The 26,615-nt window shown below is 45.9% G+C and overlaps 2 protein-coding genes across 2 annotated transcripts; one reads left to right on the top strand and one right to left on the bottom strand.

Annotated features, from left to right (window-relative positions):
* The first annotated feature begins 6 nt into the window (after nucleotides 1–6).
* Nucleotides 7–11,044, top strand: LOC139366941 (zinc finger CCCH domain-containing protein 13-like). The gene is made up of 11 exons (XM_071104724.1): nucleotides 7–205; nucleotides 1,112–1,160; nucleotides 1,305–1,943; nucleotides 2,476–3,843; nucleotides 8,208–8,377; nucleotides 8,550–8,661; nucleotides 8,768–8,834; nucleotides 8,940–9,073; nucleotides 9,266–9,368; nucleotides 9,519–9,642; nucleotides 10,123–11,044. The coding sequence occupies exons 2-11, from the start codon at nucleotides 1,120–1,122 to the stop codon at nucleotides 10,134–10,136; spliced, it is 2,772 nt and encodes a 923-aa protein (XP_070960825.1). The 5' UTR covers nucleotides 7–205; nucleotides 1,112–1,119; the 3' UTR covers nucleotides 10,137–11,044.
* Nucleotides 11,045–14,071: 3,027 nt separating this feature from the next.
* On the bottom strand, nucleotides 14,072–25,567 carry LOC139366699 (lipase member H-like). Its single transcript, XM_071104383.1, has 11 exons — nucleotides 25,467–25,567; nucleotides 17,238–17,343; nucleotides 16,857–17,139; nucleotides 16,512–16,620; nucleotides 16,326–16,427; nucleotides 16,154–16,243; nucleotides 15,920–16,087; nucleotides 15,685–15,774; nucleotides 14,602–14,710; nucleotides 14,343–14,516; nucleotides 14,072–14,236 (listed from the first exon to the last, which is right to left on the bottom strand). Exons 1-11 carry the CDS (start codon nucleotides 25,516–25,518, stop codon nucleotides 14,152–14,154), a joined length of 1,368 nt encoding a protein of 455 aa, XP_070960484.1. The 5' UTR covers nucleotides 25,519–25,567; the 3' UTR covers nucleotides 14,072–14,151.
* Nucleotides 25,568–26,615: the final 1,048 nt, after the last annotated feature.

Here is a 26,615-nt window from a genome sequence, read left to right as displayed (position 1 = left end):
AAAGGCAGTTTATTCTGTTTTGAAGTCGCGAGGCAAAGACGGTTAACTGTACAACTTCCTGAATGCAGACAATACGAACGTCCTTCATATGAGATATATTTGATCGTCATTACTTACTAGCTAGTAGTTGTGTAATAAAATCGTGTGTGCGAGACTGGTGTTTTGGTTTACGTATCCTCTAGTTTTGGTAGGAACGTGCGCTGGGGTAAGTGCCATGCAGCTAGATAGCTGGCTACGACATAGGCGATTAAACTCACCGATACACGATGTGGTGCAGCAGCGACTATTGTGGGCGGACTGGAGCTCCGACGTCACATAAAATGAAGTTTTTATTAAAAACGACTGATTCCCACACCCAAATAATACCACACGACAGTGTTAATGTTATGTGACCTGTGAGCTCCAGTTAGACGACAATAAAACGAGTCAAAATTCACCCAACGCTGATAAACGGCCAGTCGCCCAAACAAGTCGCCGCTCAATTCACATCGTAAATCGTGGAGTTGAAGTGTCGGCTAGCAACGACAATTAAACACACAAATGTTAAGATATGGCGGTTAATCTGGTGTAAATCACTGCTATTTATTAGACTTAGCTACGTTAGCTGGTATTGTTTGGTAGTAACTAGTTAAATATTTCGTCGTTTGAGCTGATCATAGTCCCAAGTCTGGTTTTCTTCCTGACTAGTGGTTTTAGCATGGCCTAGCTAGCATACACAACGTTTAGTTCTCAATGTTTTTCTACTACTGTACAGTTCAATCCCTTTAGTTTCCAAGTTAAACGACATAGTAATGCTGGTTACAGTCCTAGCATTTTGCTGAATAATCTGAAATGTATATTGCTATATATTCAGGACATACATTTCTTGTTCTGATATTTTTTTAAATTTCTTTACGTTTTGGGGATTTGTGTGTATTGTTTTGCATTGTTAGGTATACTGCGCTGTTGGAGCTAGAAACAAGCATTTGGCTGCACCTGTGAAAATGTGTAGACATAAATATAAAAATAAATCTTATTGATGCTTATTGTATGGCGTCACAGCAAGGGAACTGTGTAATTGTGGTATTTTACCCATGCATACTCTTTCTCTCTGTCCACTGATCTCTCAAAGTAAAGAGAATGTTGAGGCCACGGTCACGATCGCCCCACTATTCTCACAGGTAAATATCTTCCACACTTCATTTGACATGCTAGTCCAGTGTGTGGGTCAGTAAGATTACTTTAGAATGTTGTCTCATCTCAGCACGCTGTATGAAAGGTGCTTTACAATTAAAATGTTTTATACTTTTTGTGTGTTATTTCAGAGTTAGTCCGCGCAGGCAGGATGGTCGGCGGTTCCCCTGGGACGACCCAGACTTCAACCCCCAGCAGGTGCTGGCTGACCTGGGCAGGCTGCCTGGGGAGGATCAGTGGGTTCGCTTCATGGACGAGATCCACCCAGATGGCCCAGAGGGCCACAGAAGACCTGTTTCCCCAGGCCTCCACAGGCTTGACCACCACCTCCCCCCAGAGGAATTCCACCATCGCAGAATCCCACCGGCACCTCACGAGCTGGGCTACGCCGAGCGCAGAAGGCTCTCCCCCCATGATGGCAGAGGGGGTGGCAGGGGAAAAGGAAGCGGGAGCGAAGGGCTGCCCCACTCCCCTCAGAGGCTACCCAGAGAGAAGCTGCCATCACTGGCCCCGCAGCACCCTCACTACAGTCCTCACCACCACCAGATAGTGTCCTCTGCAGGCTGGAGAAGAGAAGAGCAGGACCAGAGCCAGGGAAGGTCCAGGGACCGCAGCCCCAGGGAGAGGGTTCAGGGTGGGGGGAAGGGGGAGAGGAGGGGTGGAGATTTTCCAGGTCCCTATGGAGACCGAAGCAGAGATGACATGCATAGAGAGAAGAGCACCATCTCTGACCAAAACCGGAGGGAAGCTGATGAAGCGGTGCATCCTGGGTAAATTTGAGCAGTGTTCCGTTGGAATTTTATGGCCAAAAGCGAGAGAAGAAGATTGAAGAGGAGAACCCAGCTTCCTGTTTTTTCTAAGCGCAAACTTCATCCTGCTACTGTGTCCCCTGTGTAATCATGTAACCTTAGAGTAGTAGTAGTAGATTGAATTGCATGGCTTAACATGGATGACATGCTCTTGTCTCTGTGATCCTTGGAACCAGGTGCTTGTCATGACGTACACTGTGATATAGTTGAATACTTTACTATTGTTACCCGCTGTAATCTAGAGGCTTTGTGCGCCTGTGATGTCATATGGCTTTGTTTATTGCTAATCAGCTTGCATGAATGACTGTTGTCATTAACCGATATGTAAAGTACTATCTATTAGCCCATAAATTCTATTCATATGCTACGTGTTTTCCTAAATAAATTGAAAGCTAGCTATTACAAAATCTGTATATTTGTTAGGTATAGTCAGCTTGATCGTATGTCCTCGGTCAGTGCTGAACCATGTCACCTGCTCTTTATGTCGACACAGGTACGGGAAGGAGACAGAGTTTAGGGTGCGCCGCCCCTCGTTGGAGAGGCCCCGGGAAGGGTACGGAGGAGGAGGGCCACGGGGGCGCAGGGGCCCCTCAGGGAGCCACGATGGCCGGGGGCCTGGAACCCTCATCGTGGAGCATGACCATGGTATTATAAACAGCAGAGGGACAGAACTCTACGACAACCAGAGGGGCCGTGGCCCCGACCAGAGCCCAAGCCACGACCGATTCAGTCACCGTCACCACCGGGCCAGAGCCACTGAGGAGCGGTTCAGGAAGTCGGATAGCAGGTCCAATACCAGAGAAGAGGCCAGGGGTCGGCTTGATCATGAGGAGAGGAGAGGGCCTGTCCATGAGGAGAGGAGAGGGCCTGTCCAGGAGGAGAGGAGAGGGCCTGTCCATGAGGAGAGGAGAGGGCCTGTCCATGAGGCGAGGAGAGGCCCTGTCCATGAGGCGAGGAGAGGCCCTGTCCATGAGGCGAGGAGAGGCCCTGTCCACGAGGCGAGGAGAGGCCCTGTCCACGAGGAGAGGAGAGGCCCTGTCCACGAGGCGAGGAGAGGGCCTGTACACGAGGAGAGGAGAGGCCCTGTCCACGAGGAGAGGAGAGGCCCTGTCCACGAGGAGAGGAGAGGCCCTGTCCACGAGGAGAGGAGAGGCCCTGTCCACGAGGAGAGGAGAGGCCCTGTCCACGAGGAGAGGAGAGGCCCTGTCCACGAGGAGAGGAGAGGCCCTGTCCACGAGGAGAGGAGAGGCCCTGTCCACGAGGAGAGGAGAGGGCCTGTCCACGAGGCGAGGAGAGGGCCAGTACACGAGGAGAGGAGAGGGCCTATACATGAGTCCAGAAGAAGCCCTGATCGTCATGGGAGAGCCAGCCCCATGGGCTTCCAAGATAGAGGTAGTCCCACAGAGCCCAGGGCCAGAAACAGTGCATTCCGAGGGGAGAGGGGGGCCCCAGCCCAGGGTGGCAAGAGACAGATGGGGCCCTCCATGAACCAGCCCCGGCCTCTAATTCAGGGAATGCAGGGGTACCGACCCCGGGATGCCTTCCCCCAGCACTCCCCTCCGGAGCACCAGGGGTACCAACCCAGGGGAGGCGTCTGGGACATGGAGCCCAGAGAGGAGGCGCCCGGTTGGGCAGAGGTGAGCGACAAGGAGCCCCGCTGCGAGAAGGACCGGGGACCAGGGCCGCGAGGAAGCCGTCCGCCAGCACATGGCAGGATGGATCCTAGGAAACCTCAGCATAGTGATCTCACCCCCAACTGGAACCAACAGCAGAACGATATAGGAATGCCTCGCATGGGCGCCGGCGAGAAGGAGACGCTCACCATCAAGGTGGACATGAACCGGCCTGTGGGCCAGAACAGGTAAGGTGTTTCCGACAGCAACGTTTAGGGGTCAAGGGTGAAAGTTCATGCTTCTTTTCAACTCTCACTGTCAACTGCAGGAAGACAAAGTCAGAAGCCCTGAGATCATTGACAGCCAGAGGAGGAAGTTTTCTTCTAACCAATTGTTTTTATTCTACAAGCTGAGAATTTGTGATGGGACGCAATTTATATACATCAAACTAATCCTTCCTGATGTGGGGCATTGCAGTGATGAACATGGCGAATCGCCAAACGCCTCCTTTTAGTAGTGGACATTTTACAGCATTGTCCTTCACATTCTCATGATTAGAAAGGTGGAATCAATTCATAGAGGAGGCAAGTCGGGATCTCCCAAATAACTTTTATTGTTCATCAAGAGGGGCAGAACGTCTCAGACCAGCTTTGCAACATTCTAGAGAACAGAGATGCCACAGTAGAAGACTATCAACCATATGAATAACCTAATGGCTCACGGCAGAGGTTTGGCTCATCAGTTGTTCAGAAATCTCTCTCTCATCCAATGAACACCCCAACAGAATGTGGCAACTCACAAAGGGAGTGGTTGCGGCTTCCCACAGCGAAAGCATCCCTGACAGCCAAGAGACCAACCAGCCAAGAGACCAACCAGCCAAGAGACCAACCAGATGCCAGCAGTGTGTTTGCAGCTCATCCTTCACAGCTGAAATGAATAAAGAGCAAGCAGCCTGCATGGTGGAACGTGCTGAAGGAGCTGTGGAAAGTAAAGAGTGGATGGAGAGGAGTGGAGGAGGCACAGTTCTGCCACTCACTACAGCTGATTGACCTGAGTTTTGGAGGAAAATGCAGAACCCATGAAGACAAGGGGAAGTATTGGTACTAACCAAACTGAGCACCAAACAACTGCAGAAGAGTCTCGTTGGTATATAGGAGGATTTCCTGTATACATGATACCCAATACATTCTAATATGGAGTTGATGAGCCTGATAAATGTCAGTCACTGAGCCACTGCATGGTGCCTTGGTCTTCGGTTGACTGAAGACGATTTGGGCTGGAATATGTCCTGAACTGCACTTCAGGAACATCCGTTTGAAACCACCATGTTTTTTTCAATGTCTTGCGAAACACCTGGAATTATCAGCTCTTGATCAGCTAATCAGAGAAAGACTATTGTGAAAGGACTTATTTCAGAAGCAGTGTTGTTCTGAGCCAGGCAATGACCCTTCACCCTTACCCCACTCAGCCTGAGAGGATACATATGCCAAAACACCAGCTCTAGTCACAAGACTTTCAAATAGCTTAAACTAGCTCAAACTTTTGTATTTTATTCAGACCAATGTCCAAAGGTAAGTCAACATGTTCTTTCCATCATTGCCTATATTATTCTGCAGACTTCTAGAGGATTTTCATACTTATCTGTCAAGCAAGAAGAAGAATTTTAAGTCTTCATCCAATGTGTTTAATCTGAGGTGGACTCATTCCCACTGAAACTTGCCAAAGACTTTAACGACTTCAGTCACCGTCTTGACCACCCTCAAGGCCACACATTATCATGTTCCTGGTTGTTCTTCATGTCTAAACCCATGATGCTAAAGAGTCTCAAGGCCTAAAGGAGATTCTGCCACGGTCTCACAATACCTACGCTTCTGAGGCAAACTTGGATCCAAATTCTCTCAACACTCACCACATATTTTCAGAAACCTGGGGGATCTGTTCTGCATGGGTCTTCCGACCAAACTGGGTTTGGAGTGGCCCTGCATACCTTTCTACAAACAGGTTCACTCAAAGAAATGGACTATAAAGCGCAGCACTGAGCAGACCTGACTATCTGAACAACAACTCAAGGCAATGATGTTGTCCTTAAAGCAACCAAAGGCTACAGGTTCTTAGTATAACTCACTTTGAGCTGTACCAGAACAAAGGACAACACTGGATGACTACAAGTAAAGACCGGATGCTATGGCCTAAATCAGGGACGTGAACAGACCAGGGAGAATCCAATCATTGGATGGAGGAGCACAGTCATTAAACACACTGAGAGATCCACCTTCTGGATATACTGAAGACGGCCTGAGTGACCAGCTAGTAGACACAAGCAAGAGTTGAGAAGAGCAGAAGGCAATGTGAAGGTCTGGAGATGACCAGGATGATGTCCAGTCAGAAAAGCAGTGGATGATGAATATGTGGAGATGACTAGGATGATGTCCAGTCAGAAAAGCAGTGGATGATGAATATGTGGAGATGACTAGGATGATGTCCAGTCAGAAAAGCAGTGGATGATGAATATGTGGAGATGACTAGGATGATGTCCAGTCAGAAAAGCAGTGGATGATGAATATGTGGAGATGACTAGGATGATGTCCAGTCAGAAAAGCAGTGGATGATGAATATCTGGAGATGACTAGGATGATGTCCAGTCAGAAAAGCAGTGGATGATGAATATGTGGAGATGAACTTCCACATTGGAAAGAGTGAAAAATACTTTTAGACTCAACACATGAAAATAAAGCTTTCGGCTTGACTTCTTCAAGCTAACGTTCAGCTGTCTTTTCCACCCGTATTGACACTGATACTCATGGACCAATCAGGGAGTAATAATGCTCAAACTCAATCCCACTAATAGTTTCTCTTCTCCAGGAGGCTCTCAGAACCATATGACTGTTGATGAACTCCATTTTGCACCAGGAAAACAGCTCTGTCAAAGCATTACAACAGCAAGGGGAAACCCAACTCGGTGAGGACTAAGGTATTCCTGACAGTGAATCTGGACTCGGCCTAGTTAAAAGGCCCCAGAATGAACACTTTGGGAAGAAGAGGAATTGAAACCTCAAACACAGCCGATGTATCAGCCAATAGTTCAGCATGGATGAATCCTCATGAAAACACTTGAGTTTTGCTCTGAAAAAGGACATCTCAGAAACATTCCTGTACAGATGGGTTCTGTCAGTCTACACTTCATCTTGACACAACTTGCTCACGAAAACCACACCTGCAAGAGAACATACTGTCTACCTTGGGTCAATCAAGGACAATATCTATCCTGTCCACTCTGGACCGTTCAAGGACAAGCAACTACACTGTCAACATTTCTCCAACCAAGGACAAGAACTACACTCTCAGCATTTCACCAACCAAGGACAATAACTACACTCTCAGCATTTCACCAACCAAGGACAAGAACTACACTGTCAACATTTCACCAACCAAGGTCAAGCATCTACACTGTCAACATTTCACCAACCAAGGACAAGAACTACACTGTCGATTGACAAATGCAGACAGCGAAACATTTAAAGAAGCATGTATTTTCACCTTTGACCCATGCCAGTGATACACTGGCACAGGAAGTGGGCGGGGATGTAGTGGAGGATAATCACTGTTCACACACCTTTTTTATTTTATTTCATCAAGAGCGTTGATGCACCTTTTACACCACATACACTTGGTTAGCATTAGCGTTACCCCCCCACCCGTTATCTCGACTGGCGTTCAGCGTTTCACAACTACATCCCTGGAGACGAGTAATGTCTTACTCTCTTCCTGGAGACGAGTAATGTCTCACTCTCTTCCTGTTGCGTTTCAAACTCATTTTAAACAATTTGACCTAATTTGGACTTTAAGTGCATTTTTGCAAATATGTCCAAACCAACAGCTCTTGATGATGTACTTAATCAGTCATTTTTCCTAAAGCTTTAAAATGTGAAGGTAAGTGTAGTGTGTTTACAGATGCCTCGGTCAAGGTAAGGTTGTTCAGTACACAATGTTTAGTAATATTTGATTTACATAAGAGATCCACTTAACTCCCCTCAACAGTATTATTGAATTCAGAATATAAATATACCATTTATCAGATGCTTTTATCCAAAATGACTTATTCATGCATGCATACATTTTGTTGTTCAGAACAAATGACTTAGTTCCACCCCCAAACTACAGTCTTTACTTAAATCAAACCCTTTCCACAAATTTCCCATCAGCTAGCTACCACAGTAAACTATGTTAGAATCTACTAGTACTATAACTTCATAGTTAAACCCTTGTATTCAGGCCTGATCTCAGATTGTAATGCCTCCACCGCTTCCTTCCTCCGTTGCTCATCCCTCCTCTGTTTCTCATCCCTCCTCTGTTGCTCATCTCTCCTCCGTTGCTCATCTCTCCTCTGTTTCTCATCCCTCCTCCGTTTCTCATCCCTCCTCCGTTTCTCATCCCTCCTCCGTTTCTCATCCCTCCTCCGTTTCTCATCCCTCCTCCGTTGCTCATCCCTCCTCTGTTTCTCATCCCTCCTCTGTTTCCCATCCCTCCTCCGTTTCTCATCCCTCCTCCGTTTCTCATCCCTCCTCCGTTTCTCATCCCTCCTCCGTTGCTCATCCCTCCTCCGTTCCTCCAGCCAGCTGTGCTACTCCTCAGACCGCCAGCTGTCACTGGATCTGGTCAACGTGGGCCGCCAGCGCCTAGACTTCCTGCCCATGCTAGAGCATTCTGGGACGTACCAGGAGTCCGCAATGCACTCTGGGACTTTCGCCCAGGAGATCATCACCCTGGTGCACCAGGTCAAAGGTTAGGAAACGAAACAAATACAACCTGAATATGCGCTGCGCACAGCCACTTGTGTACACACACACACCGCTCATTGACACTAATGTGCCCACCTCAGACAGAACCTATAGATACTTATCACAGCCTTCAAGGCAATCAATCTCTTACTCTTTCTTTCTCTGATATTCTCCAGAGCATTACTTTAGGGGCGATGGTGTGACACTGAACGAGCGTTTCTCTGGCCCCCAAGATGGAGGTCTGCCTGAGGAGGAGGAGCAGGAGGAAGAAGGACCAACTCTGAACAGGTACATGAACACCTGGTTACCATGGTAATTTGAATATCTTTAGAGCTTTTGTTTAAGCCTTTAATGTGCTGTTTACAAACAATATATTTGTATTCCTCTCGTCCAGGCTGTTCAACATGAGTATGTCAGAACCTGATATGGAACCTGTCTTCTCTAAAGTTGGCCGCATGCAGGTACAATAATGTGTAGAGGTTTATGATTGATATGTCAATGGACTGATTGGTTCCTGAATGAATTGGTTGATTGAGTGATGTATTATTGATGTGTTGTGTGATCAGAGGCAGCAGCAGGCAGTGAGAGATCCCGGAGACCTGAGACATGACCTGGAGAGAAGGAGACAGGAGAGGCTGGAGGGAGTGAAGGTCACCATACCTGGAGGCAGGCTCTCACAGCACCCCCTGGCTGCCGGGAGGTACTACAACACAGTGAAGACATGATGGGGCTTCTTTTGAATATTACAATGATTCCTTCCTCCCTTTCTTGGAGTCATCACTGATCTACAGATCCTTGTGTTCACCCAATCTGTCAGATCAGTGATTACCTTAAGAAGTGGAGGAAGGGTGCATTTTAATACCATCTCTCCCTCTCACACACTCTGTCTCAGTGACCATCAGGGGGGGTATGGTAGAGAGGAAGACGAGGAACAGGAGGGCTTTTCAGGCTGGTCAGGCCCACCACGGAGAGGGAGGAGGTGGCCTGGAGACATGGTGAGACTGTGTGAGGGTGTGTGAGGGTGTGCGTGTGTCTGTTTACATTTGGTAGGGAAGTGAATAAAATGGATATTATCTGTATCTTTCTTTAAATATATCTTGGATGTTTCTCTCTTGCTCTCTCGCTTTCTCTCTCTCTCTCTCTAGGGGGGTCAGAGGAGAGGTGGCATGATTAGACAAGACATGGGAGACCAGCAAAGGAACAACTGGCCTCCTAATAGCCCTTGCAACCTGTCTGGATCAACGAGACAACAGAACCACAATATTAACGGTCAGTTAGTACCCCAAAACATAAGTATGTACAGTCAATGTAAACCAGGAAACAGAAGTTAAAAAGTACAGTGTGTTGTCATTCACAGACCTGTTCAGAGAACCACAACTTCCCAGCCATGTTTAGTGACCTCAGTCATTCACTGATTGGTTGGTTGATTGACAGTGTAATTCCTATGACTGGCCTCTGCTTACCTTCCTGTCTGGTTACGTACATTAGTCAGTCAGTCCATCTGTTCCCTAGATCTCATTTATGTCTGACCCTGAGCCAATCAAGTCCTCTCCTTTCCTCTAGACAATCATCTTGCCCACTAATAGGACCATTACAACCCTAGTTGCTCTACTTCTTAACCTAACACCTATATTCACAAGACCTCTCTCGCACTCTCTGTCTCGCACTCTCTGTCTCGCTCTCTCTGTCTCGCTCTCTCTCTCTCTCTCTCTCTCGCTCTCGCTCTCTCTCGCTCTCTCTCTTTCACAGGTGCCAACTGGTGAATGGAAGCTTGGAGCAATCCAAATGGAGTCAGTGGTTAACAGTTGATAGGCTGTATATATTATAGATCACACTGCTGCAGACTGACCACAGCCTGAACCACGACCACCTGACCACCTGACATTCTGTACCACGCTGTCAATGTAAAGCCCATGCAATGTAGCTGCTCTCCTGACAGAGAGAGTAATGTGGTGGGGAAGTAAGATGGCCAACTGATATTTAAAGATGCACTATGCATAAATCGTTCCACCATTTCCTGGTTGCAAAATGTTTGCCTAATTTCAGTTTGTTACAAAACGAGCAAGTATAGTGTAGAGCAGGTGTAGGTAACCGTGCTCCTGGAGTCCCACTGGTACTGCAGGATTTTGTTCTGTCTAGGCACCACACCTGACCAACTGACCGGGCCGGGGGCAGAACTAATCAGTTGGACCGGCCTTTGACATCCATAGGCGGGGCATGTTTTTTCCCAGGACCACCTTATGTGTGCATCCTCTTGCATGTTCAGATTGTAATAGTAAAGACCATAGGCAGCTGGTGAGTTTCAAGTTTGTGGATGTTTCCAGTTTACCCTAGCATTTCTACCGTTCTTAGTGTCAGTTATGATAATTGTTTTATATGCACATTTTTGTGCAACAGTTTAATTTCAATATTTTATTTTCTCAATCATTGTCACGTGGTTAATCATAAAAATCTGAAATAAAATGATAAAAATGTCAAAGTTCAAATTGAACTGAGGTGAGAGCAGCAGCCTCTGCCACATGAACACATTGATACACTGTGATCCATTGGCGGCTAAAGAAATGAGCTCATAGAACTCCGAGACAGCCTATAGGCCAATGCAGCAGTAGGCCTGTAACTTCCATCTCAACTAAGTAAAGCTGACAAATAAAAACAGTAGAAAATAACCTGATGAAAATTCTGCTTCTTTCAATCACAATCATCTCTCTTCTCCACCTCTCTGCCTCCCTTTCTATCTGCCTTGACTTGAGCTATTGTTAGTGAACTGCAACATTGTATCAACTAGCCTATTCCGGGCCCTCAGAGTTTCCCACCCAGTGAGCTCTAGACAGACTGCTGTTTTTTAAAATAACATTTCCACTGACTATATGGGGTCATCAGATCATGATATTTTGCTCTTTCACGCCGAGGCTTGGTGATTATCGAGGCCGGGAGTGTTGGAAAGATTGTTCTAATACTTAGGAACTATCAAGCGCAATGGATGTTAAAAAACAGACTTCGTTGGCTTGTGCGAGGCAAAGAAAAAATGACTGAGAAACTCTGTTTATTGGTGGTGGACGTGGTGAGTTAAGACAATCGGTAATCCAACATTGCCAAATGAGCACGTTCCTACATATGCATGTATTCTGGAGAGATCCACACAACCCCTCCCCATCTTGATGCAACATTTTAAATGATACTCAAAACACATTAACTTCACACATATTTTAGAGGCTTTTCACTGGCCACGCAACTCAATCAGCTAGACATATTCCCGTGTGCCCAAATTGTGGGCATCCCAAATAGGCATAGGCCTACACACAAAAAACAATAAGCTAACGATCGTCTGTGGATAAGTCATGTCCCTGGTGAAGTATTTTGAATGTTTTTATTTGGACAGGAATAATTTTTTATTTTAGGATGCAGTCCAGCATCCTAGCTGTGCGATGTGCACTCCCCTACTTTATTTTCCAATTCGCAAGAAGCTGAAACCAGAGATCTGTATGTAATGACGAGATGCTAATTTTTCTGCCCTAACAATGGGAGTCTTTGTCCCAAAGGCGTGAAGGCAGGCGACAAGCTTAGGTCTGCATATTATTCCCATAGAAACGCGTTGGTCTTGTACTGGACATATTCTGGCGAGAGTGAGCCCTCTTGCTTTGCCTCGCCTCTTCCTCTACTGAAACTACATCACCGGAGAAAGCATCTGATCGAGCGAAACATGGCCCTCTATATTTATCTGACAGAAATATTATGACATGCCATACTCTTGGTCCAGACAGCATCAGATACATGGTCTACACATACGGAGACGGGGGGCGCTGTTTTGCTCCCGCCGATGCTTTAACTGAGATCGATGAGTCTTTGTCGACACATTTTCTCGGTCAAATAAATGCTCAGTTTTTCAATATTTCATTTGGACGCCGGCCCTGCCAACTGAGCTAATTGATCAGTTCAATAATTGCCTAAATTCAATACACCAGATGTTCTAGTTTGGTTAAATCAAAAACATGAAGAGCATGCAGTGAAATAACTTTTACATAACCAAAAATATTGTATTTTCAGTAGTTTGAAGCGTGTGTTTAAAGCCGAAAGTAAAAGACGCAAAAATGAAACGTAAGAACGGGAAGCATAGAAATAGTGCACATAGAACATACAGTTTAAATCGGAAGTTTGCATACACCTTAGACAAATACATTTAATATCAGTTTTTTACAATTCCTGACATTTAATCCGAATAAAAATTACCTGTCTTAGGTCAGTTAGGATCACCACTTTATTTTAAGAATGTGAAATGTCAGAATAATAGTAGAGAGTGATTTATTTCAGCTTTTATTTCTTTCATCACATGGGAATGTGAGTGGGTCCGAAGTTTACATACACTCAATTAGTATTTGGTAGCATTGCCTTTAAATTGTTTAACTTGGGTCAAACGTTTCGGGTAGCCTTCCACAAGCTTTCCACAATAAGTTGGGTGAATTGTGGCCCATTCATCCTGTCAGAGCTGATGTAACTGAGTCAGGTTTGTAGGCCTCTACTGCCCACAAATGTTCTATAGGATTGAGTTCAGGGCTTTGTGATGGCCACTCCTTGACTTTGTTGTTCCTAAGCCATTTTGCCACAACTTTGGAAGTATGCTTGGGGTCATTGTCCATTTGGAAGACCCATTTGCAACCAAGCTTTAACTTCCTGACTGATGTCTTGAGATGAGGCAGGATTGTCCACATCTCTCACCTGTACACACCTGTCAGGTACAGAAGTGATCCTTGCAGATATTTAACAGGTCAATCTTGCCTTCTTCCACCCAGGCCTGCTTTAGGTAAACCGGGCTGGCCAGGACTATTCAAGGAACAGAGTTAATGCCCCTGCCAGACAGATAGGTCAAAGGTCAGAGTCTAGAGTCAGCAGAACCATGGAATAATTCCCCGCTGGACTAAACAGAGCTGACTGGTCATGAGGATATCCAGCTGTACAGGTGGATAGCAGCAGTGCTTAGCAGCAGAGGCAGGCCTTAACCTTTAACCCCACAGTTACAAACAGAGGCAGTCAGGCCTTAACCTTTAACCCCACAAGAGCAGAGGCGATGTGGAAGAAAATCCAGTCAGATCACAGTGAAACACATGGTGTATTTATTTCAAACAATGTAGGTAGAAACACAAAGTCTTTACAAAGATAAGATTACATCACTGTTCCATGATTTTTTAAAATATAATTTATAAAAACATTTCCACTTTTAATACAACTTCATTGTTTCAAGTTGTTTTTTTAGCTGCTCAGTTAAGTCAGTGCTGCAATACACATGGACAAGACACTGACACAAACCAGGAGCTACAATGAGGAGTTACAACATCATATGACTGGTTATAGCAGGTTATGAATGCCCTCTGACTGCATTAAAATACAGAATTGTCATAGCAACACCATCAACCTTCATTATGGCACAGAAATAGAGAGCAGTGAAAGAGAGGAAAACTCCCAACAACCCCCCTGATCAGCAACATCATTATTCAGCTCTTCAGTTATCTCTGTATGGTCCACCAGTGTTCTGTTGTGTTTTCCAACCAAGATGACCCCTAATCCACACTGTAATCAGATGTCATAGAACTGGAGAGCTGCAAGAAACACGGTGTCTTCACCGTCTATACCAAAGCATGTGATCCTGCAGCCTGGCTAGACTATACAACGGCAGAAGCAGAGTGGGGGGGGGGGGGGGGGGGGGGGGGGGGGGGGGACGATGTCAAGTGTTTGCCCCTTGTGGTTCATCTGGGTGTGTGGCTGGGGAGGCCCTCTGGTGGTGGCTCAGAGACGACGGTCGCAGGGCAGAGGGCGGAACGCCACCTCAATATTCTCCTCCATGATGATGTCATAGCGACACATCAGCGGCCTGGAGGGAGGAGAGAAAGGGAGATTTAGAGAAAGGAGGAGGGAGTATATGGGGAATGCAGAAAAGAGGGGGCAAAGTGTGTAACTCAGGTGTGTGGTGGTCTCACCTGTCGGGTTGCTCAAGGGGGGCGAGGCGGATGCGGATTAGTCGGATTTTGTAGCGAGGGCCTATCATGTTTCTGGTAGCAATGCTGAGGGATATCTTCTGGATGGGCTGAAGGTCCTCATCAAACTGGACCAACAGACGGGTGGAGGTGTACTGCTCAAACCTGAACAGCTTACTTTGGAGGAGAGAGAGGGTGAGAGGGATAGATAGAGGTCTTACTGCAACAAATGTGTGTGTGCGTGTAAGCGTGCGAGACTGACTGGTCAATGCGTGCCTCAGTGAAGTTCCTGCCACTGTGGAGTCTGAGGATGAGGACTCCCCAGCGAGGGTACCGGTTCCATGTCACCATGTCCACCATGTAGCTGACCTCTATATATATATATACACACACACACACACTGTGTTATATATACACACACACATGCACAACGTGTCACACACAATCTTTAAGAACTCATTGCTTCAGAAGCATTATGTTCACTACATATACAAAAGTATGTGGACACCCCTTCAAATTAGTTGATTCGTCTATTTCAGCCACACCCGCTGCTGACAGGTGTATAACATCAAGCAAACAGCCATGCGATCAATCTCTATTGACAAACATTGGCAGTAGAATGACCTTACTGAAGAGCTCAGTGACTTTCAACGTGGCATCGTCATAGGATGACACCTTTCCAACAAATCAGTTCATCAAATTTCTGCCCTGCTAGAGCTGCCCTAGTCAACTGTAGGTGATGTTATTGTGAAGTGGAAACGTCTAGGAGCAACAGTGGCTCAGTCGTGAAGTGGTAGACCACACAAGCTCACAGAAAGGGAAGCGCATAGTGTGTAAAAATCATCTGTCCTCGACTGCAACACTCACTACCAAGTTCCAAACTGCCTCTGGAAGCAACGTCAGCACAATAACTGTTTGTCAGGAGATTCATGAAATGGGTGTCCATGGCCGAGCAGTCGCACACAAGCCTAAGATCACCATGCGCAAGGCCAAGCGTTGGACGGAGTGGTGTAAAGCTCGCCGCCATTGGGATTCTGGAGCAGTGGAAACGCGTTCTCTGGAATGATGAATCACGCTCACCATCTGGCAGTCTGACGGACGAATCTGGGTTTGGCCAATGCCAGGAGAACGCTACCTGCCCGAATGCATAGTGCCAACTGTAAAGTTTGGCGGAGGAGGAATAATGGTCTGGGGTTGTTTTTCATGATTATAGCAGTAAAGGGGCAACCAACTATGTTAATGCCCATGATTTTGGAACGAGATATTCAACAAGCAGTTGTCCACACACTTTTGGTAATGTAGTGTATGTTAATCACTAATAGATAGTCAGGGGTGTTGAACTTACTTTTATAGGGCAACGTGGCAGTGGTGGTGAAGTATACCTTGGTCTGACCCAATCGCAGCAGAATATCCCTCCACCTGCTGACGTCATAACCTGGGACGGTAACCATGGATACAACTTTAGGACTGTTGGTATGGCAACCAAAACCACTTGATCAATGATTTGTTGACAAGCATCTCTTTCCTTGTTTACGGATTCAGTGAGATTCTGGGTTGACCAGTGGGAAGGCGGTCCTCACCTAGCATAGGGCAGGGTGCGGGCTTAAAAGCCTCACACTGCAGGCACCGGCCATCCAGGAAGTCGCTGTAGGAGGAGCAGGGGTAGGCTGTGAGACTGCAGGTTCGGTTGAGAGCACACAGGTACAGGAACACAGAGCGCTGGTGGTCACACATGAAATATGACCTCCCTACAAAAGGCAGAAGCGGTGAGTTATTACAGTGTTATTACATGTGTGTGTGTGTGTTAGACTCACCTGAGAAGATGGTCTTGGGGCAGCCTGGCTGGTCAGATCCTCCGTTGGCGTAGTAGTCAATATGACCATGTTGACCTCTGAGACCAAACGCTGCATGAACAAATAGGAAGACAAAAATACACATCTAGAGAATCCCTCGCCACACACACACGCACAGCATGTCAGTACTTACAGTTTATGTCAGTGTGTAGTACATCTACAAACATGGCGTCTGAAGGGTCAAGTCTCTCCTCAGGTGTCGCTCCAGTGAACATGGGCCCTGCTGGGTCCAGACCTGGACAACAATGAATCAATTAATGATCCAATTAATGAATTAATCAAATAATAGCTTCAAAGGGCACAGACTCTCTTATCCTACCTGTGATGCGGCCGATCTTGCCCTTCAGGTTTGCTCCTACGAACCCAGCCAGGTGAGCTCCCAGACTCGACCCAATCAGGTGGACCGAACTCAGAGGCGCTCCCTCTGCCTACACACACACACACACACACACACACACACACACACACACACACACACACACACACACACACACACACACACACACACACACACACACACACACACACACACACACACACACACAGTGAACATTAAGCAACATTGACCAAAGACTCATAGAACAACTGAAGATTCTCAGCAAATGAGCAACACTCCACAATACCCCCCCACCCCCACCATCCCCCCGTCCCTCAAGCCACACACCTGCATGTTGAGTATGAAGCCGGTGAGGTTGTTGGCAGCCTGTCGTGTGTTGGTCACAGCAGTGAAGTAGTTGAGGTTAGCAGCTCCTCTGTTCCAGTCCACTACCAGGATGTTCATGTCCTCCTGCTCAGACAGCAGCTGGACGACGTGGTCCACCCAGAACGGAGGGGCCCTGGTGGGCCGGTAGCCGTGGATGACGAAAGCCGTGGGCAGGGAGAGGTTGAAGAGTGGCTGGGAGGACAGCTGGTGGTGGTTCAACTCTCTGCCGCAGCGTAGGTTATACCTGAAGGAGGGAGAAAGGAGAAGACTTTATTCAGAAAATGTCATTACTTTTTATCCAACAGCTTACACACACACACACACTCTCTCTTTCTAACCTACTTGGTGTAGAGCAGCAGCTTAATGTTCAGGGTGGTCCCGAGGAAGCTCTCATGGAAGTCCAGCTCTGTAAAGTCATCACACAGTGCACCTACACCACTATCCTGGCCTGGGGAGAGAAGGGGGAGGAGGGGTGTGTGTGTCGGAGGAGGAGGCTGGTTGGAGGAGCTATAGGAGGACAGGCTCATTGTAATGGCTGGAATGTAATTCATGGAAAGGAGTCAAACGTGATTTCTATATGTTTGATGTGTTTGATACCGTTCAATTTATTCCATCCCAGCCATTACTATGAGCCTGTGCTCTCCTCCTATGGCTCCTCCCACCAGCCTCCTCTGCTGTGTGTGTGTGTTCATTGATACGCTGCTAGCCCTAGGTCAGGGTCAGGTCATTCTCTGCTCTTACTGTGAACCCCAACTTCTTTCATTTTGCATTTAAACATGATCAGGCAGCTGGTGAATACTCCAACCACTTCAACCTCAGGAGGCTGAAGGAATGTGGCTTGTCATCGAAAACACTAAACTTTTACAGATGCACAATCGAGAGCATTGTCATGACCTGGTCCTTTCTGGGTATAGATCGTGGCTTCTCACCCTCTCCTACACCCAGGTTCTGTTATCTCAGGTTGTAAATTCCTGGTGGAGACTCTCTTCCCCTGGCCATGCAGAGAGAGAGACCACAGAGTGAACAAAGAATTTCACATGGCCGAACTCCTAAATCCCCAAAATGTGAAAATGAAACTATATGTCCACTTGTGAGAATTTGGGAAGGGTTCGTGGACACTTAAGGGACAGTTATGTTGAGTGTGTTTCATTTGGTGACCTCACGAAGGACAGGAAACACACATAACTATGTCTCTGAATGTGTACATTTCTCAGTTATGGTGTTTGCATCTAATTCTTGTATAAAATGAATGAGTAAAGATGAAACTATGTGAAATGATGGAATGTGATGTTAAACCTTTAATGTGAGAGAATTGTATTCCCTTTAAAGTATAACTAAGTCATTGGCCTGCCCCCATGAGCACAGACATGATCTGGTGTCATGGAACAGCCCTTTCCTATTGTTACGAATAAAAACACCTGCTGAGGAAATCCTCTTAAGACTGAGCAAACTCACAGCGTGAACTGTGATTGCGAATAGTTTAGAGCACATATACCTCGGTGTATGCTGAAGTGGCACAGGTTTGAGTACCAAGATTAGAAAACCATAACACGTGGAGCTACAAGGCTGGAAATGGTTCAACTCTGAGACTATCGATCCCTACAGAGTAAGAGCAAATCTTAGATACTAATTACTAGTCTGCAGCTAGAAATGATGTAAACCTGGGATGCGAATACCGACAACCGCCGAAACACCTATTCTATGAGAACATTTCTGAATGGTACTCTAAAGTATCCATTCTAACCTCAAAAGACTTTGATCTTCTTGGAAACAGAAAGAGAGAGAGCGACTCGGATTAACTCTCCAGCAGACAGACATTCAAACACCATCATTGAGAAATGTACCCATTCAGAGATATAGCTGTGTGTTTTCTGTCCTTCTTGAGGTCACAAACATAAAACAAAACGGACCGGGTCGTGGCTGGCTTCTCCACTGACTGTTTACACACTCAGTTCTTAAATTCTGTGATGTAGTAGAAGTTCCTTTGTTCTACTGTGAAACTCTCCATACTGCATGGACAAGGGAGAGTCTCTTTACAGAATTTATGACGTGGGGGTTAAGTTGTAAAACTGCCCCCCCCCCCAGCTTCCACAGCTTCTATCTCAAGGCCATCAGACTGTTAAACAGCCACCACTAACACAGTGGCTGCTGCCAGCATACAGACTCAAATCTCTGGCCACTTAAATAAATGAACTTAATAAAGGTATCACTAGTCACTTTAAATAATGCCACTTTAATCATGTTTACATATCCTACATTACTCATCTCATATCGATATACTGTGTTCTACACCATCTACTGCATCTTGCCTATGCAACACAGCCGTAACGTATATTTATATGTATATATTCTTATTCATCCCTTTATATTTGTGTGTATTAGGTAGTCGTTGTGAAATTGTTAGATTACTTGTTAGATATTACTGCATAGTCGGAACTAGAAGCACAAGCATTTTTCTACACTCGCATTAACATCTGCTAACCATGTGTATGTGACCAATAACATTTGATTAGATTTTTACATTGTTCTTGACCCCTACCAGTGTTTTCAAAAAGAAAAACTAAACTAAATGCAATTGTAATAAAGGTTATGTTTCAAGAGTTTCATTCCAAAACACTATATTATATATTATATCAGAAATGTTGGTAAATGAGCTTTTATGGTTTAACCTCTAAAAGTCTAAGTCGTTGGGGGAACGGGGGGGGGGGGGGGTACTAAGCTAACATGTGGAATTGTTTTAAGACGGTCATACCATGGATCTTTTAGCTATTTGATTAAGAATTTTAGGACCCTTTAGGTATCCCCACAAAATTAAAAAATATATATTTTAAGAAAATTTTGAATTTCCCCAGGTGGTGAGGGCAGATAGGAACACATCTGCCACGCTGATCCGCAACACTGGAGCTCCCCAGGGGTGCGTGCTCAGTCCCCTCCTGTACTCCCTGTTCACCCACTACTGCATGGCCAGGCACGACTCCAACACCATCATTAAGTTTGCAGACTACACAACAGTGGTAGGCCTGATCACCGACAACGACGAGACGGTGCCAGAATAACAACCTACCCCTCAATGTCACCAAGACTATGGAGATGATTGTGGACTACAGGAAAAGGGGGGCCGAGTACGCCCCCATTCTCATTCTCATTTGCTCGGCCTCCGACCGCAAGGCACTACAGAGGGTAGTGCGTATGGCCCAGTACATCCCTGGGGCAAAGCTGCCTACCATCCAGGAACTCTACACCAGGTGGTGTCAGAGGAAGGCCCTACAAATTGTCAAAGACCCCAGCCACTCCAGTCATAGACTGTTCTCTCTACTACCGCATGGCAAGCGGTACAAGAGTGCCAAGTGTAGGACAAAAAGGCTTCTCAACAGTTTTTACCCCCAAGCCATAAGACTCCTGAACAGGTAATCAAATGGCTACCCGGACTATTTGCATTGTGTGCCCCCCCCAACCAACCCCTCTTTTACGCTGCTGCTACTCTCTGTTTATCATATATGCATAGTCACTTTAACTATACATACTACCTCAATTGGCCCTACCAACCAGTGCTCCCGCACATTGGCTAACCGGGCTATCTGCATTGTGTCCCACCACCCGCCAACCCCTCTTTTTACGCTACTGCTACTCTCTGTTCAACATATATGCATAGTCACTTTAACCATACCTACATGTACATACTACCCCAATCAGCCTGACTAACCGGTGTCTGTATATATCCTTGCTACTGTTATTTTCAAATGTCTTTTTACTGTTGTTTTATTTCTTTACTTACCCCCCCCCCCCCCCCACACACACACACACACACACACACACACACACACACACACACACACACACACACACACACACACACACACACACACCTTTTTTTCACACTATTGGTTAGAGGCTGTAAGTAAGCATTTCACTGTAAACCTGTTGTGTTCGGCGCACGTGACAAATAAACTTTGATTTGATTTGAATTACAGAATCACTGGTTGGTGAAGTCTATGGTGATTTTCAGTCCAGTGTTTAGACACTTAGGGCAAATCAAATAATGTACAAGTTAGTTTATTTGAGACGTGGAATAAAAGCCACTGTTGGCTGGCTGCTTTCTGGTTGATCGCTGCTAGTTGTTTTCTTCATCTCATCTAATTTGCGTCTCAACGCACAGCTGCGGGATACCTCCTATTCCTCCTCTACCTGTACTGCCTTGATGGGCAGATCAGGAAAAAATGTTATTTCATTCACTGCTTTTCTCGCATTGGCTAACTGAGATTGACTATTGTTATTCACATACTGTAGGTATATTCTTTGAGATTTTATCATTTTGTCTCTCTTTACTTCGATTCTTCGCAGGAGATATTCTCAAACAAGGAAGTGGCACATGGGGCATTTTAACCAATCAGGTTGCCGGAAAGGGCCTTTAAATGCCAGTAACCAATTGGATGTCAGGAAATGACACATTTTTCAGCACGAAGCACGATGTCTACAAAGGATATAGCCATGTATGGACTAGCTAACGATATGCTCCGGAAAACAAGCGTTTGAATGATATATGATTCAACATGGAGAGTTTTAAAAATAGCGGTTGAAGTTCTACATGAAACATGCTATCAAGAACGACATTTATGGTAGGTGGATTTGACGGGGTTGGGATAAAATGATACAAATAAAGTATTTATATTTATTATTGCCGATTTATTTGTACATTTTATGAACGTTATAGTTGCAAAATATCCCAAAATCTGAAAATGGACAGATGGAAGCAAAATCCCAATTTTGGCCTGTGGTGCCTGGACTTAAAGTATTTTGACTTAAGTACTATACACCACTGGTGTTAGCATGTGGGCTAGCATTCAGCTTCATGTCTCGCGACTTTAGCATTGATCCATGCTCTGCCATCCTCTGCTGCAATTGGATCATATTGCTGTTAAAAAAAGCATCTCATCCCGTCACAGCTTCCTCCCGCCTCCTCCTCTATGCAAGACGTCATTAGTGATAATGGGTGTGTGGCCCCACATCTCATTCTCCACAATCACCCTCTCTGCTCTCAAAGACAGAACTGGAGCAGATAGGGAAGTTCCAGGCTGTTCTTTTACCTCTGGCCCCTCTCTCTGTCGGTGGGGGCGCGCACACACACACACACACACACACACACACACACACACACACACACACACACACACACACACACACACACACACACACACACACACACACACACACACACACTAATTCCTCCACTTAGGGATTTTTTGGGAAGAGGAAGAACAAAAATGGCAGTTATTTGAATCTGTTCTGTAGGGAGTGTAGAGACATGTCTGTTCTGTAGGGAGTGTAGAGACATGTCTGTTCTGTAGGGAGTGTAGAGACATGTCTGTTCTGTAGGGAGTGTAGAGACATGTCTGTTCTGTAGGGAGTCTAGAGACATGTCTGTTCTGTAGGGATTGTAGAGACATGTCTGTTCTGGAGGGAGTGTAGAGACATGTCTGTTCTGTAGGGAGTGTAGAGACATGTCTGTTCTGTAGGGATTGTAGAGACATGTCTGTTCTGGAGGGAGTGTAGAGACATGTCTGTTCTGTAGGGAGTTTAGAAAGACATGTCTGTTCTGTAGGGAGTGTAGAGACATGTCTGTTCTGTAGGGAGTGTAGAGACATGTCTGTTCTGTAGGGAGTGTAGAGACATGTCTGTTCTGTAGGGAGTTTAGAAAGACATGTCTGTTCTGGAGGGAGTGTAGAGACATGTCTGTTCTGTAGGGAGTGTAGAGACATGTCTGTTCTGTAGGGAGTCTAGAGACATGTCTGTTCTGTAGGGATTGTAGAGACATGTCTGTTCTGGAGGGAGTGTAGAGACATGTCTGTTCTGTAGGGAGTTTAGAAAGACATGTCTGTTCTGGAGGGAGTGTAGAGACATGTCTGTTCTGTAGGGAGTTCAGAAAGACATGTCTGTTCTGTAGGGAGTTTAGAAAGACATGTCTGTTCTGGAGGGAGTGTAGAGACATGTCTGTTCTGTAGGGAGTTTAGAAAGACATGTCTGTTCTGTAGGGAGTTTAGAAAGACATGTCTGTTCTGGAGGGAGTGTAGAGACATGTCTGTTCTGTAGGGAGTGTAGAGACATGTCTGTTCTGTAGGGAGTCTAGAGACATGTCTGTTCTGTAGGGAGTGTAGAGACATGTCTGTTCTGTAGGGAGTGTAGAGACATGTCTGTTCTGTAGGGAGTGTAGAGACATGTCTGTTCTGTAGGGAGTGTAGAGACATGTCTGTTCTGTAGGGAGTGTAGAGACATGTCTGTTCTGTAGGGAGTGTAGAGACATGTCTGTTCTGTAGGGAGTCTAGAGACATGTCTGTTCTGTAGGGATTGTAGAGACATGTCTGTTCTGGAGGGAGTGTAGAGACATGTCTGTTCTGTAGGGAGTTTAGAAAGACATGTCTGTTCTGGAGGGAGTGTAGAGACATGTCTGTTCTGTAGGGAGTCTAGAGACATGTCTGTTCTGTAGGGAGTGTAGAGACATGTCTGTTCTGTAGGGAGTTTAGAAAGACATGTCTGTTCTGTAGGGAGTTTAGAAAGACATGTCTGTTCAGGAGGGAGTGTAGAGACATGTCTGTTCTGTAGGGAGTGTAGAGACATGTCTGTTCTGTAGGGAGTCTAGAGACATGTCTGTTCTGTAGGGAGTGTAGAGACATGTCTGTTCTGTAGGGAGTTTAGAAAGACATGTATGTTCTGGAGGGAGTGTAGAGACATGTCTGTTCTGTAGGGAGTGTAGAGACATGTCTGTTCTGTAGGGAGTCTAGAGACATGTCTGTTCTGTAGGGATTGTAGAGACATGTCTGTTCTGGAGGGAGTGTAGAGACATGTCTGTTCTGTAGGGAGTTTAGAAAGACATGTCTGTTCTGTAGGGAGTGTAGAGACATGTCTGTTCTGTAGGGAGTGTAGAGACATGTCTGTTCTGTAGGGAGTGTAGAGACATGTCTGTTCTGTAGGGAGTTTAGAAAGACATGTCTGTTCTGGAGGGAGTGTAGAGACATGTCTGTTCTGTAGGGAGTGTAGAGACATGTCTGTTCTGTAGGGAGTCTAGAGACATGTCTGTTCTGTAGGGATTGTAGAGACATGTCTGTTCTGGAGGGAGTGTAGAGACATGTCTGTTCTGTAGGGAGTTTAGAAAGACATGTCTGTTCTGGAGGGAGTGTAGAGACATGTCTGTTCTGTAGGGAGTCTAGAGACATGTCTGTTCTGTAGGGAGTGTAGAGACATGTCTGTTCTGTAGGGAGTTTAGAAAGACATGTCTGTTCTGTAGGGAGTTTAGAAAGACATGTCTGTTCTGGAGGGAGTGTAGAGACATGTCTGTTCTGTAGGGAGTGTAGAGACATGTCTGTTCTGTAGGGAGTCTAGAGACATGTCTGTTCTGTAGGGAGTGTAGAGACATGTCTGTTCTGTAGGGAGTGTAGAGACATGTCTGTTCTGTAGGGATTGTAGAGACATGTCTGTTCTGGAGGGAGTGTAGAGACATGTCTGTTCTGTAGGGAGTTTAGAAAGACATGTCTGTTCTGGAGGGAGTGTAGAGACATGTCTGTTCTGTAGGGAGTCTAGAGACATGTCTGTTCTGTAGGGAGTCTAGAGACATGTCTGTTCTGTAGGGAGTGTAGAGACATGTCTGTTCTGTAGGGAGTTTAGAAAGACATGTCTGTTCTGTAGGGAGTTTAGAAAGACATGTCTGTTCTGGAGGGAGTGTAGAGACATGTCTGTTCTGTAGGGAGTGTAGAGACATGTCTGTTCTGTAGGGAGTCTAGAGACATGTCTGTTCTGTAGGGAGTGTAGAGACATGTCTGTTCTGTAGGGAGTGTAGAGACATGTCTGTTCTGTAGGGAGTGTAGAGACATGTCTGTTCTGTAGGGAGTGTAGAGACATGTCTGTTCTGTAGGGAGTTTAGAAAGACATGTCTGTTCTGTAGGGAGTGTAGAAAGACATGTTTGTTCTGGAGGGAGTGTAGATACATGTCTGTTCTGTAGGGAGTCTAGAGACATGTCTGTTCTGGAGGGAGTGTAGATACATGTCTGTTCTGTAGGGAGTGTAGAGACATGTCTGTTCTGTAGGGAGTGTAGAGACATGTCTGTTCTGTAGGGAGTGTAGAGACATGTCTGTTCTGTAGGGAGTGTAGAATGACATGTCTGCTAACAGATACGAGACAGAAAACAGCAAATCTCACTCTCTCTATCTCTCTCTATGTAAACTGAACTCTTAGGGAAAAAAGGTGCTAGAACCAAAAAGGGTTCTTTAGCTGTCCCCATAGGAGAACCCTTTGAAGAACCCTTTTTGATTCCAAGTAGAACCCTTTTTGAGTTTCATGTAGAAGACTTTCCAGAGAGAGTTCTACATTGAACCCAAAAGTGATCTACATGGAACCAAAAAGGGGTTCTACCTGAAACCAAAAAGGGGTATCCTATGGGGATAGCTGAAGAACCATTTTGGAACCCTTTTTTCTAAGAGGTTAGACCTGGGTTAGACCTGGGTTAGGGGGATAGAGAGGAGACCTCACACAGCTAGTTCAACATACACACACCACTGAGGTTACAGAAAAAAGAGTCTTACCTTTGCAAAGCGTTAGGAAGCCTATCAGACCAAAGAGTTGCCAGAGTAACATCCTACAACCAAAGAAAGAGGGAAAGAAGGAGGGAGAGAAGACCGGACAATACTAGAGCGAGCCTTGTCTGAGAGAGGAAAGACTGGGAGCTCGTAGTAAAACAGAGATTGAGGCGAGAGAGAGGGAGGGAGGGAGGGAGGGAGAGAGGGAGAGAGAGAGAGAGAGAGAGAGAGAGAGAGAGAGAGAGAGAGAGAGATAGAGAGAGAGGGGGAGGGAGGGAGAGAGAGAGAGAGCAGACAAGAGCTCACTGACAGTGACAAGAGCAGAAAGAGAGAGATAGAGTGAGTGAGATGTAGTCGTTGAGGTGACTAGGTGGGTTGGTCTCTGGGTTACCCAATGAAACACACACTGCCAACACTGAACACACCACTGACCTACACTGAACACACCACAGACGTACACACCCCACTGACCTACACACCTCAATGACCTACACACCCCAACTGACCTACACACCTCACTTCAGACAGAGGAGAATGATAGATGAAAGAAGGGAGACAGAAAGTATTACTAACTTATTTCTTTATTCCTACTTGATCCTATACTTTTGTGTCTTTGATAAGATTTAGTGCCAATTAACACATTATTGTACTGCAAGGGGGAGAAGAAAGACACAAGACATGATTATAATTACCCTCCCTTTCCTCTGTTTACAATGAGTCACAATGGCTGCGTTTAGACAGGAAGCCCAATTGTGATCTTTTTTCCACTAATTGGTCTTTTGACATCCAATCTTTTTCAGAGCTGATCTGTTTGGTCAAAAGACCAATTAGTTAAAGAAATATCAGAATTAGACTACCTGTATAAAAGCATTCCTATGCGCCTCAGTCTTTCTCTATCTCTCGTTCCTTCCTTGCCTCTCCTTTACTCTCTATTTCCTCCATCCCTCTCTCCTCTGCTTCCCCCTCTATACTCGGTCCTCTCCATCCTACTCTCTGCCACTATGTACTCAATCAGTCCCTACTCTTCCAAACATGTGAGGACCAGGGGGCTTAGCTGGCCAGGCCAGCCCAGGCAGGAGTGCTCTCTGTGGGGCAGCTGTGTTCTGATGGGAGCCTCTCCTTCTGGAGCGCTATATCTGCAAGGATATTAATAGC

This window comes from Oncorhynchus clarkii, chromosome 15 (assembly GCF_045791955.1).
Source record: "Oncorhynchus clarkii lewisi isolate Uvic-CL-2024 chromosome 15, UVic_Ocla_1.0, whole genome shotgun sequence".
In the NCBI taxonomy this organism is placed as follows: domain Eukaryota; kingdom Metazoa; phylum Chordata; class Actinopteri; order Salmoniformes; family Salmonidae; genus Oncorhynchus; species Oncorhynchus clarkii.
The sequence above is the reverse complement of the archived record's forward strand: the minus strand, read 5'-3'. Positions and strand labels throughout refer to the sequence as shown.